This window comes from Adiantum capillus-veneris, chromosome 20 (assembly GCF_014529385.1).
Source record: "Adiantum capillus-veneris isolate H3 chromosome 20, ASM1452938v2, whole genome shotgun sequence".
Classification (NCBI taxonomy): Eukaryota; Viridiplantae; Streptophyta; class Polypodiopsida; order Polypodiales; family Pteridaceae; genus Adiantum; species Adiantum capillus-veneris.
Window position 1 is genome coordinate 18014108 of NC_140950.1, and position 12494 is coordinate 18026601.

The 12494-nt window shown below is 40.3% G+C and overlaps 4 protein-coding genes across 4 annotated transcripts; 1 reads left to right on the forward strand and 3 right to left on the reverse strand.

Annotated features, from left to right (window-relative positions):
• Positions 1-3936: 3936 nt before the first annotated feature.
• LOC147432180 (uncharacterized) lies at positions 3937-4869 on the reverse strand. Its single transcript, XM_086491769.1, has one exon. The coding sequence runs from the start codon at positions 4867-4869 to the stop codon at positions 3937-3939; it is 933 nt and encodes a 310-aa protein (XP_086347895.1).
• Positions 4870-5778: 909 nt separating this feature from the next.
• On the reverse strand, positions 5779-6750 carry LOC147432181 (uncharacterized). The gene is made up of 2 exons (XM_086491532.1): positions 6178-6750; positions 5779-6100 (listed from the first exon to the last, which is right to left on the reverse strand). The coding sequence occupies exons 1-2, from the start codon at positions 6648-6650 to the stop codon at positions 5779-5781; spliced, it is 795 nt and encodes a 264-aa protein (XP_086347658.1). The 5' UTR covers positions 6651-6750.
• Positions 6742-7510, reverse strand: LOC147432182 (uncharacterized). The gene is made up of 4 exons (XM_086491894.1): positions 7476-7510; positions 7077-7385; positions 6848-6996; positions 6742-6770 (listed from the first exon to the last, which is right to left on the reverse strand). Exons 1-4 carry the CDS (start codon positions 7508-7510, stop codon positions 6742-6744), a joined length of 522 nt encoding a protein of 173 aa, XP_086348020.1.
• A 1786-nt stretch (positions 7511-9296) lies between these two features.
• Positions 9297-12096, forward strand: LOC147432183 (uncharacterized). The gene is made up of 7 exons (XM_086491533.1): positions 9297-10055; positions 10127-10241; positions 10327-10687; positions 10784-11220; positions 11319-11449; positions 11550-11790; positions 11873-12096. Exons 1-7 carry the CDS (start codon positions 9406-9408, stop codon positions 11879-11881), a joined length of 1944 nt encoding a protein of 647 aa, XP_086347659.1. The 5' UTR covers positions 9297-9405; the 3' UTR covers positions 11882-12096.
• The last annotated feature ends 398 nt before the right edge of the window (positions 12097-12494 follow it).

Here is a 12494-nt window from a genome sequence, read left to right on the forward strand (position 1 = left end):
GTCAGCAGCAGCTACAACGCAAAGGTGTTGGCAAGCCCTTTGAAAGGCAAAGCATTTTGAAACGTTGCCAGGCAGGTTGGTATACTGCGTCTTGAAACGCTACCTGCGTGCGGGCCTGTGAACACGCTCCCAACATTGCTACCTTTTGAAACGTTGTTGCTTGCCAAGGGTTAAAGTCGGTACGAGTAAAATTTGCAAGGCTGGAAATCCGCAACATAGTGAAAAGCTTGTGCAGAGATTAACCTGCTGCAAAAGGGATATTCAACTACATTTGTTGATTGTTTTCAACTATTATCGACTCTTCGAAGGACACATCAAGATTGCAATTTATCAACAATAGTAGCGAGCAACAAGAATTCGACATCATTTTTCAACTTCAACGACAGTGATTATAGCCAAAAAAATTATCAATCATGTCAACCGATGAAGCTGGCACATCCGCTGCAGTTACCAAAGCATTATCTGCCGAGCAACAACGCAAGGACGAGCAAGCATCAGGTATTATTTTGACATCCCTCGAATATGATTTTATTAAATCTTCTAGTGCTGCCTGGATACAGCTAGAGAAGGTTTTTGGTGCTAAAGCTAAGTATTCAATGATGAGTCTCAAGATGGAGTTTACTCTCTTGCTATGCGTGTTGATGAAAACATTACATCTCTAGTTAACCGACTGAAGCGTATTAAAACTCAACTTGTTTATGTTGAAGCCCCAGTGCTAGAAGAACATCTCATAGCTGTTTTGTTAAAAAGTTTGCCTGATAAATTCCATCAAATTGTTACCGTTTTAAAGGAGAAAGATCCGTTGCCCTCCTTGGATGGTATCATCAATTCATTGCAGGAAAAAGAAAGAAGGGTATCTTGTATCAATTCTCCTATTATTCCTAGTGCATATACAGTCTCCAATGCAGTATCTGCCATCAGTTCTTCTGATACTTCCAATGCCTATGCAGTCACTAATTGTGTTTCTACCTCAGCTTCATCTCGACCATCCATTGGTACCATATCTTCTACCATTTGTGGGTGCAACAATCATCAGACAAAGGATTGTTTCAAGAAGAATCCTTATGTTCATTGTGGTAAAACAAATCATCCTTCAACTAGATGCTTTCAAAAGGGTAAAAATCAAATTCATGTGATTGAGGAAAACACCGAATCTCCAATATTTTATGTTGACAATGATGCTTTTTAGATCAACTCCTTTCATGTTTTTCCTAGTCAAAATAAATTGTACGGGTTATAGACACTACCACACATGAGTGGTAAGATCTTCCAAACTATCAAATTTTGTTCAAGTCCTATTTTGTTCTACTTCTCATGAGGTTACTGGGTACACCTTAAACCCAAGGTTTGGTTGTGAACCAAAAACTCCATTTATTGGTAGCTAATTTTTTAACCTACACCTTATCTGTTCAAGGGGGGATTCACTATCATAGCACTAGGTTATGGATACACCAAAATCCTTGGTAGTGAGAGAACCTAAAACTCATGGTTCACGAGTACACCAAAAACTCAAGGTATCATGAGTGATTTTTCTAGTTCGGGCTTGAGGGGGGGATTGTTGGGTTCAAGCCCAATCGCTAGTGGAGACACTCCCTTATTGCATGCAAGGAAATTCCAGTGTGCATGGAAAGTCTCTTTTATATTGTAAGGCTCTTTTTTTAGTTAATTAAGCAATAGCATAGCGTGAGTTGTATTGACTCCCTCTTCTCTCTCTCTCTCACTCTGCACCCTCCTCGCCATGGCACCTCGTCATCATCCACCATAGGTTCGAAGCCCAACATTGTCCACTAGGACTCTTGTCTTGACTATATAACTTGGTAATCAATAAGGGAAAAAATTGAGGTCATTTCAACAAAGCATTATCATATTAAGGCAATGGTCTATGAGCACACTTAGGAGTACTGACACAATTTTTTCTAATCAAGAGGCTCTTAACCCCTAGCTTGTATGTATGCAAATAGCTTTAGGGCTCTCTTATCTTGTACAATGATGCACTAATATCGTTCTTAGTGTTGTGCTTGAGGTGATCACTATTCTTGGGTATACTATATAATGTATGTGCTTTCTATAATCATAATCATAGAAGTGGTATCCAAGTAGGTTCCTTGGCCAAGGTCACCAATATCCTTTTGTTCACCATCTCTAACTTTGGTCATTTTTTTATGATAGTTTGCAAGTCGGCATATACTACCAAGGAGATAGTTGGGTGTCATCAAAATATCATACGAGCTCGTTTGTGTGTTTGTTTTTAATATTTTATCTTTATAAAAGTTTGTATGTCCTTTTGTGTGAATGTTTAACACGGTCATATTTTTCAATATGGGCACCTCTTTAACTTCTTAAGCTTTTGCTCTATAGAATGTTGAGTTTAGGGAAATTAACAAAGAGAGCCATTAGGTCTCCCCAATCTCGGAGAAATGAAAAACCTTTCAAAACATCTTAAGTGCATAAGTGAAGGGTGAGATGAGGAAATGAAAAGACCCATGGAAGTCAAAAGTCTTTTGTTTTTGTGTCTATATAAAAGAGATGGTCCAGTGCACAATGATACATTTGTGTTTTTCTTTTGCTAATTTTGCCTTTAAAGTTTTCTTAGTGTCCTTGCACTACATTAGTGAATATGGTTTTTTGAAGCCATTAAGAATACCATTAGGGGAATTAACAAAGAGAGCCACAAAGAGAGAATTCTTGCATTAGCTTAATAATTGTTTAGTGGAAAGGGCTCGAGGTACACGACAAACTGCGCATCCAACGTCCGGACCAACTATGGGATTTTAGCAGTAACCGATGGAAAAGCATAGACCAAATGGTTCTCTAATACAACATGGATTGGACAAAAAGGTTGTTGATTAGCAGAGCCCTTGAACGGAGAGTGCATCCATGGAGCGAGCCAAGAGCAGTGAGCCTCGAGCAAAAATGAGAAATCAGTTGAGCAGATAGAAGAAAGCACAAAGTAGCTTGAGACAACCCCACTGTAGTAAAATCAAGACCCATGTATTTAGGGTTTAATACTTCTATGACAAATACTCCAGTGCACATAGAGAAAGACGATCCTAAAATCGAGAGAGAGAGAGAGAGAGAGAGAGAGAGAGAGAGAGAGGAAAATTTTTATAGACCTTCATGAATGTTAATACTCCCTAAGCAAAAATTGGTAGGGCCACCATGATTTCTTTTAAATCATGGGAAAAATTTATAGGGAGGAAAATTTGTAGAGAGCTTGTGTGTGTGTGTGTGTGTGTGTGTGTGTGTGTGTGTGTGTGTGTGTGTGTGTGTGTGTGTGTGTGAGAGAGAGAGAGAGAGAGAGAGAGAGAGAGAGAGAGAGCGGATTTGAGATGTACTACCTTTGCAAAAGGCCCAAATGATCTATGAGAGAAAAACATACATTAATCATACCTATGATACAATTATTTGAAACACGAATGAAACAAAAGAAACAACCTAAAAAGATTATGAGTGGTGGGTACAAAATGAGATAGTGACAAGCTAGAGGGGGTTTGAAGTGTGTGTGTGTGTGTGTGTGTGTGTGTGTGTGTGTGTGTGTGTGTGTGAGAGAGAGAGAGAGAGAGAGAGAGAGAGAGAGAGAGAGAGAGAGTGACAGAGAGCATGCCATTCAAAGTTGACCATTGGAAAGCAATGGAGATTGCAATATAGACAAGAGAGAGTGCCATGGTAGAGTTGCAAAGTTTGCAAAACTCTTTGAATATGTTATGGATGAAATCTATCATATTCTTGAAGGAATAACCTAGAAAAAAAAATGTTTTAGTACCTACCTCTTACAAAAAGTTTATGGTGATTCATTTCAAAAATTAGGTGCTGAGTGGGTTACAAAATGCACTAAGTAGGAGGAACTAAATAACTGCAGTGATCTATAGACTATAGGTTTTGCTATCTTGTCTACCCTTCCAAAAACAAAATAAGACATCACCCAGGCTATAGCCCTTATAGCTGATTAGGTTGGATTCTGACTGCCTTTGTTAGCATATCCTTAAGAATGGCCTTTGGAATTCGTGCTTGATGGATATGCATGTTGTTGTTGACATCTTGTCCAAGTACAATCAAGTACACAAAATAAATATGCTTGCAAGCAAGAAAGGATGCTTTTTTTGCCAACCTGCCTTGAAAATCAATGCACGAACAAGATGGGACATTCTGAATTTTAACTTCTATGCATGATGTAGGGGCTCTACTGTGACCTGTCAGTAGTTCTATGGTAAAAATCTCTTTCTCTCCTTCCACTTCTACGCGGCTTCCAGTCAATTTTGCTGACATTTCTAATGCTGCATTAACTTGAGCATAGGCAGCCTTCGATACCCCTGGTCGATAGGGATAATTTTGATCTTCATTTTTGTTGGCATGGGGCTCTCTCTGATGCACTTCTTTGGGGATCAATGATTCCGTTGACACTCCAATCTCAAATCCTGCCTTCACAAGTGCACAAGCTTCTTGGATGTTGAGTTTGGTGCCCTTTGCAATAGGCCAAACATGCGGAGCGCATTCTGGTGGGTGTATGATGCTTGTGACCATTCTCCATGTATGCCTCACATCTGTGTTGCAAAAGTAGCATAACTTTTGCTTCCGCCAAGAAGATAATTGACAGTCACTCCAAAAACATGGAGCTGGGTCTCCCGGTCTCTGCCTCAATCCACACTTCTTACCAGCTGTCCAATGGTTACACTCCACTCTACTTGATGTTGGTATCCTGCGAATAGCCCACTTTGTGTCATGGACATTTTGCTCTAGAGCTTGCAACAATTCACTGCATGGTTGCTCATGTGCTGCATTTGACGTCTTATCTTGCGTGACATAATTATACTCAGGCATGTGGCTACAAATGCTTGTATCCATATCCATTAATGGTCGCTTGGCACGCATTGTCCTCTTCTCACCCTTGAAATTAACTCTGTTATTGAACATTGGAGTACCCATGGAAGCATCATCCACTGCCCTAGAGGTGGCTGCTGGTGATGGACTAGTCTGCATCCTTGACATGGCTCTGTCAACTAAAATTTCCAATGTTGGCCCCCCTCCAATATATTTACCATCCAAGAAGGCTAGACGCCGGGCACACTGAAGATAGGCATTAATAAGATCAGTGACACATGCATCATAAAGACTAATTTTTTGCTTGTACCCCTCTCCAGCCAACCAACTTGCATGTTTGCTCTTAGAGAGGTTGGTCCTTGGAATCAATGCATTCATTATGGGCTCCCCATCCTTGACCATCATATGTCCCCAATGGCTAACCCTGAAATGCCACCAACTCAACCAACTATCTAGCTTTGGTATGTTTTTATCTGTTGTCTTACCTGTTGCCCACCAGCTCCTAGTCCTACGAAATTGCTCGAGTGCCGCATTTGTTGTTTCAGACTATCTCCACTTCTCACACATCTCTTTATGCTTTGATTGGTACTAGGAGTGGATATACCTCTGTGTGTGCACCCTCAAATTATCCTCCCAGTGCCATAGACAAGACCTTTCCCTACCCACCATTTCCTTCTTGTCCCCGAACACATATCTCATTGCATTCCAATTTGCTCCTGCCTCATCTGACATGAATCCTTGAAAATTGGTTGGCCTATCTGTGTGCTCAATCATAACCTGGTTCATAGATTCCCAAAACATTATTTGTGCTTCCTCATCCTCTTCTTTGAACTCGCATGTGGCAATAGTTAGAAGCTCTCCAATCCTAATAACATTACAAAGCCATGAGCCAAGGTATACAATAGTTTACACAATTAGTATCCACATCCACTTATTTATTTTTTAATACTTATTTGTTACTTATGTGTGATCATAAACATGTGCTCCCATTGTGTGCCAGCCTCCTTCTATTCGATGGACATAGTCAAAACAAACCCATGATAATCGGAGGTCTTCATGCCCATCTCTATCCATCCTTCTGACCACATCTACTCTTGAACCTGGGCCAGTAGTAGACATCTTGAATATGAAGGACCGCTCTTGTGATGTTGATGCTTGCAATGGAAATCGAGAGCCATGGAAGAACTGAAAGTGGCACTTTCTCTTTAGTTCAAGAATTGCATCATATCCATCACCCATTGGTCGAGTGGTCCTTCTACACTGCATCACCATTTGCTTTACCCTACAACATACATAATCATGGGTGAACCAATTTTTCAAGAATACAAGTGTTTTGGTGCTTATAAGTTGAAAACTTACTTCTTCATGTTGACAAGGGTAAGCAATTCTTGGGACATCTCATGGACCTCCTTCTCACTTATAAAATCCCCACTTGTAATATTGTCATCTGTGAAGGCCTTGAGTACCATCTCTCTAGCCAATATCATTTGTACCTTCCTAGGGCCTGCTCTATTGTCCATTGTCACTGCCTTAGCTACTAAGGCTTTTATGTTCCGAATTGATGCTCTAGACATTCCCTTAGGGACGATGTGTTTGTGCTTGCCATGGTGCATAAATAGCCTACTATGGCAAGAATCCCTAGGCATAAAGTAGTAAACTGTTGCTGGACAATCTTTCACACACATGGGAACATGCTTGCAAAAAAAGCATTCCAAATTTCCATAGCTCCCCATGGCTAGGCAGCCATTCTTTGGGAGCTTGGACAACTGACCATTCCAATGTTGCTTGTTAGTTTGATTAGTTCTGCTCCTAAATGAGCATCGCTCATTCATACATTGGAAAACCCCTCCACAAAAACTCTTCCTAAGGACAAAAGATTTTTGAGTTCTTGTCTGAGTTTGTGGTTTTGTCCACAAATTTCCCTCATACTTTTGCTCCATACCCTCCATTGCCTTCCCCTCAATCATTTCATAGATGTAGAATTCTTGGTAGGTTTTTGGTAGATCTTTGACCTTGCCCTTGTATTCACACTCTTGCATAATAGTGTGAAGCACATCATTGGGAGGGAGTGTACGGATGATCTGGAATGCAGAAACTGTTGTCTCAAAATTTAGAGTTTCTTCATCTAGCTTATCAAATTCAACATGATCTTCATTTTCCTCATCATCATCAATTTGTCTGCAAGAGAGCAAAAAAAATAGTGAAGAATTGTTCAAATTCAAACCTTCCAAAATGATCTTAGACTTACATGCACTTACATTGGTGTAGGTGATGGACCAATTGGAGATGACTCAGGGGTCTGAAAGATGTCTTCTAGTCTTGCAGTGTAATTTTTAGATAATGATTCCTCCAAGATGAAGTATGCCTCCATATAAACCCCCGCATAGGTGGGAAGAGGTGCCAAAACATTAAACTCTTGTCCCTCCTGAACAAGAGCCTCGACAATGACCCTAGTTGTACCACACAACTTCTCTTGCAGGAGCTTGACGGGAAGGAGGCATTTTCCATGGATGAATGGAATGTTGATGGACTGTCCGGACACAGATTGCAAGAAAATTTTAGCTTCCCTGCATAAAAGAGAACTTTCAATCAGATCAACACCATATCCATAGTTAATAATTTTGAGTAAATTGAACACGTGTCAAGTCAATCTGTACCAACAACTCTGTAAAGTTAACAATTTCACATTCATTCAAAAACACTACTGTCTCAATTCGAGTTTTTTTTAAAAATGAAATTCTGACAAATGCTTTAAAAATGTTAATCTTGAGAAATGTTTTAAAAAACGTTAATCTAGCGAAATGGTTGTAAAAGTTAATAATTTCACAGACATTCGAAAACACTACTATCAATCCCAATTTTTTTTTAAAAATGAAATTCTGAGAAATGTTTAAAAAATGTTAATCTTGAGACATGTTTAAGAATATGTTAATCTGGAGAAACGGTTGAAGAAAGTTAGTTTGGTTTTTTAATTATATTCTAACTTTTCAAAACATTTTTATTGCCCTTCAAATGTTCAACTTTTGAAATGCACACTGCTTATTCTTAATCATTCATATTGTTTGCCTGGTTTCCATCCTTTGCAACGCCATGAGGAAGGCAAGGCTCTTGCAAACGTCGCCACTGGCCAAATACTTCCACCCCTTAAGCCCCAAGAAAACAGCAAAGGTAAGCTTAACCTTTTGATTTAAGGACCATCTTTCTCAAATCTTTAAGCACGCTGAGCGCGCTTAAAGATCTGAGAAAAGAGAAGGTGAATTTGACAGCAAATGAGAGCATTTGAGTTGAGCGTAGGTGTGAGAGGAATGGAAGGTTCCTGTTGCTGTGTGTATTGAGTTGTTGTTGTGTGTATTGAGCAGGTGGTAGCACTGTTGAAGCTTGCATCACTACTAGTTCGTGGTAGCAACAGAGCTCAGAGAGAGAGAGAGAGAGAGAGAGAGAGAGAGAGAGAGAGAGAGAGAGAGAGAGAGAGAGAGAGCTCCTATGAGAGACACTGTGTATAGTAAAGCTCCCTTAACACCTCAAACAGAGTGAGATGCAGGGGAGGGGCAACGTGATGATGAGGTGACTGAGGGGCAACATGATGAGGAGGAGGGGCAACATGATGATGAGGTGACTAAGGGGCAAGATGATGAGGAGGAGGGGCAACATGATGATGAGGTGACTGAGGGGAAACATGATGATGAGGTGACTGAGGGGCAAAAAGATGATGAGGTGACAGAAGGCCAGAATATCTCCAATCTTGCAGGGGGGAGAAGAAACAAATTAGAGGTGTTTGGTAAGATCCTTGAGATCTCTACACCACAGGCATTCCTTGAACATTTTCTGGACCACCCCCTAGGATCCCATTATGCAGGTTACTGTCTAGTGAAGCCATTAGAAAAGTAAGCCCTTCCACCGAAAGATCACTCACAAGAAGTTTTATTAAGATGGGAGGATATCTTGAGAGCAAGGGAGCCTTTACTGTCTCCATTATTGATCTAGAGGGGGAGGAGACACCAATCACTCAAGAAAGGATAGATTCTTGGGATGACTGCTGGAAAACAATTAATGAAAGATTTGAGAGGTCCCTTGATTTAGAGACAGAGTGGGGACCCTACTTGAAAGGAAAGATGGTCCATGTCCTGGATGGCAACAATCGTCTGCATGCATGGATGGAATGCATTAGACAAGGTATTCTTTAACTTAATCTCCTTTAAGAACTTTTGTTGTGTTGATTGCACTATTTTAATATAATTGTACAATTATGCAATACAGGGTTTGAGAACGACCTGTCTAGACATTGCTCTGTGGTCTGCCACTTTTTGCAGTTTGCAAAGATTGATGTGGGGGAATTAATGTTTTCCTTGGCAAGATTGAACAAGTAAGATGATGTTGGGCATCTACTATTCTCCTTGAAAATTTTAATTGTTGTCTTGGAGTTATTGATATTCTTTTTTGTTTTAATGCTACAGGATGAACGATTATGTATATGTGCTAACCACATTTGGAGATAGGTTGTTCCAATTGAGAAGGCTAGGAGAGGCAGACAAGACTACTCTCTTGGATGGTTTGTCTATTGAAGACAGAGCATGGGTGGAGAAAGAAATGCAGGTTGTTTCATCTCGGGGGAAAAGGAGTTGGTTTACACTCCCTGTGCAAATAATGACATGGTTGCTCTTTAAGGATGAGATGGAACAGAAGATTGAAGAGTTGGCTAAGGGAATGGATGAAACTGGTATGGCCAAGGTGATAAAGAAGATGGAGATTACCTATAGGGGAAAGACCTCCAAGTATGCAAGGATTGCAGATCCTGCAAATGGAGAGAAGTTTTGGTGTGCTACTCTGTCCTTGCCTTGGCATGAACCGAGTGCGCATATTGCGACTGAAGAGAAACTCAACATGATTGGAAATGCTTGCATAACAGATGTGGATAAGGCACACATTGTGAAATTGTTAGATAGCTCACAAGTATCAATTCGATCCTTGGAGTGCCTTCCCAATGACAAAGCTAAAGTTAGGGACTGGTATTGCTTTTGGTTGCAAGTCAATCAATATGGTCTAGGTCTATTACTAGACATTCAAAATGCTGATCGAGTAAGGCTGCCATTGGAACATCGATTCAGCAACTTTGTCATGCTTTGCCGAAGAAAGTACTTCAATAGAGCATTTCGCGTTGTGGAAGGTGGCATTAAGTCGACCAATGCCATGAATGAGCAACCCGGATTACACAATGCAACCCGTCGAGTTGTTTATAGGTTTGTTAATTTGTATGGTTCAATTTTTTAGTCCTCATTAAACTAGTACTCAGTAGTTGGTGTGTGTTTAGATGGCTACTCAAGGAGATTGCACAACACATGCTTGATGAGATGCCCCCCTTGGCAAGTGTATGGACATATGCAGATAACCCTACGTTCATGTATTCCGATGTGAAGCTTGGAAGGGTAAGCGATGCATTACATTGCATTTTTTATGTTAACTCTTAACGCATAGGGAGATTATGCTAAATAATAGTTGTTGATTGTGCAGTCCTTGTCCACCATAGAGAAAGCCAAGTGTCCGTGGTGGCTAGACATGGTTAAGAACCATGTTCCAGATGAGGAGTTGGAATTATTTCAGCAACATAAAGCAGCCCTTCAACTTACAACTACTATGAATAGTGTCCTGGAAGAGGAGACGACGGCAACTTCTCAAGTAGTAGCATCCACTGCATCAGCATCATTTCGTAAGACACTTCCTATAAATCTTGGTAGGGAAGTCGTACATAGGGCATTACAAGCAAACAAGGCTATAGAGGATGGCAAGATGCAAGGGCAACATCAAAGCGCAAGTAGTAGTGGAGGGCTAAGAGAAAATGATGACATAATCAATGAAACATTGGAACCTACAGGTAGTGTTGATGCCTTTGCTTTGTCTATCTAATATGATCCATGGAGTGTTGTGATTGTTGATACATTTTCTTAAATCTAAAAGCTTTGATTTGTAGGCACTATTTACGTTTTCAACATTTCTGTTGAAGAGCTTGTTCATATTATTGAATATCCCCAACAAGCAGAGCAAATGGGGCTTGAGGTGTTAGAGGCCTTCAATGTAGTTTGTAGCCAAGGCACTGTGAAGGGCACTCAGCTAGACTTGTGCATAGACCTCATATTTGCAGATTTTCCATCTAACGTGGCTGTCGAGGGATGCTTTTGCAATAAAGTTCCGTTTTGGAACAAGATAGTGGATAACCTGTATGACACCACATTTCAGCTTGCAGACTCATGCTTGAGTGATAGGGGGTTTTTTGTTTGTTTGTACACCATGGAGGAAGGGGTGAAAGTCGAGCAAGCTGGCAAGCAAAAAGGGTTTAAGATATATCATCGTCAGGTTGTGAGATGCACACCACCTATTGGAAAGAGGTTGGGACCCATTGTCACACAGGTACAAGTAATTGATTCTTGATTTAATGTGCAATAGAATTTAGTGTGGCATCCTATTCTTTAATGACATGTATGACATAAAGCTTTCTATTTGAATAGGTGAATTGCTTGATCTTGTCTGCTTTTGTTCGTTGTTCGACAACTTGTGTGTATCGTATACATCTTGATCAGTTGCCAGAATTGAAACTTGGTGGTGACCTTCAATTTGGACAAGACCTTATCTTCGATATGTGAGTTGACTCTATCATTTACTTGTTTATATGCCTAATCCATCATTTATATATATATATATATGCCATTAAAGTAAGTAAAATGTGTATTCAATGTCAGAGTACCTGAAGCAGATTTAGTAAAGAGGAAAGGAAAGCCATGGAGGGGTGGTTGTCAAAGAGGTCAAAAGCTTGTGAAGTACATAATCACACTTTTTAGCCGTCCACAGGATGTAGTCCTTGACATATTTGCTGGCACGGGTACACTTGGCTTGGGAGCTGGCTTCATGGATAGACATGTCATTATGTTTGAGAGGGATGAGCGCATTTATGATCGCTTGTTGAAGCCATTTGGAGTCAAGGTATGTTAGGAGTAGGTTCGTTGAAAATTATAAGTTGATTGACAAGAGGGTATGTATTAAGCAATTGTGTATTTTTTTGCAGATGGATTGATTTTAAAGGGTCGCAATGTAGTTGAAGATTGGATCCAGCCAAGCTTCACATTTTCTTTTTGCTATTCTCTTAGATGATTGTGCTCAAACTTAGACTCACTGGCAGTGTTGTAGATTTCTTCAAAACTACCTTTCTTTTATGGTTGTATAAGAACGGTCGAATATGGTACTCGTGTGTTTGATGGTTGTATAAGAGCAATCGAATATGGTACTCGTGTGTTTGATGGGGCTGTTTTTTTGGGATAAAAACGCTAATTCTTTAGGCTGATTTGGGGCTAATCCGGGGCTGTTTTTTTGGGCTAAAATCGCTAATTTTGTAGGCTGATTTGGTGGCGGATTTGGGGCTGATTTGGGGCTGTTTTTTGGGGCTAAAAACGCTAATTCTTTAGGCTGATTTGGTGGCGGATTTGGGGCTGTTTTTTGGGCTAAAAACGCTAATTCTTTAGACTGATTTGGTGGCTGATTTGGGGCTGATCTTGTCTGGGATGTCGTCTCATGGAGTGCATTGACTACGGATATGTCCAACATAAGCGAAAAAGGCGAGGAAGCTTAGGGCTGTTTTGAGCATATGCAATGCAAGGAAGCCTCTCCAAATGCGATCACCTAATCTTGTA

Bases quoted from the DNA above. Each gene is read 5' to 3' on its own strand.
- LOC147432180 (XM_086491769.1), bottom strand. From the start codon at position 4,869: ATGCGTGCCAAGCGACCATTAATGGATATGGATACAAGCATTTGTAGC.
- LOC147432181 (XM_086491532.1), bottom strand. From the start codon at position 6,650: ATGAATGAGCGATGCTCATTTAGGAGCAGAACTAATCAAACTAACAAG. The intron at 6,101-6,177 runs GTAAGTTTTCAA...TGTATGTTGTAG, and splicing joins ACCCTTGTCAACATGAAGAA to GGTAAAGCAAATGGTGATGC.
- LOC147432182 (XM_086491894.1), bottom strand. From the start codon at position 7,510: ATGAATGTGAAATTGTTAACTTTACAGAGTTGTTG. The intron at 6,997-7,076 runs GTAAGTGCATGT...GCTCTCTTGCAG, and splicing joins GGTCCATCACCTACACCAAT to ACAAATTGATGATGATGAGG. The intron at 6,771-6,847 runs GTGAATACAAGG...ATTGAGGGGAAG, and splicing joins TCACACTATTATGCAAGAGT to GCAATGGAGGGTATGGAGCA.
- LOC147432183 (XM_086491533.1), top strand. From the start codon at position 9,406: ATGCAGGTTGTTTCATCTCGGGGGAAAAGGAGTTGGTTTACACTCCCT. The intron at 10,688-10,783 runs GTAGTGTTGATG...TTTGATTTGTAG, and splicing joins TGAAACATTGGAACCTACAG to GCACTATTTACGTTTTCAAC. The intron at 11,221-11,318 runs GTACAAGTAATT...CTATTTGAATAG, and splicing joins TGGGACCCATTGTCACACAG to GTGAATTGCTTGATCTTGTC.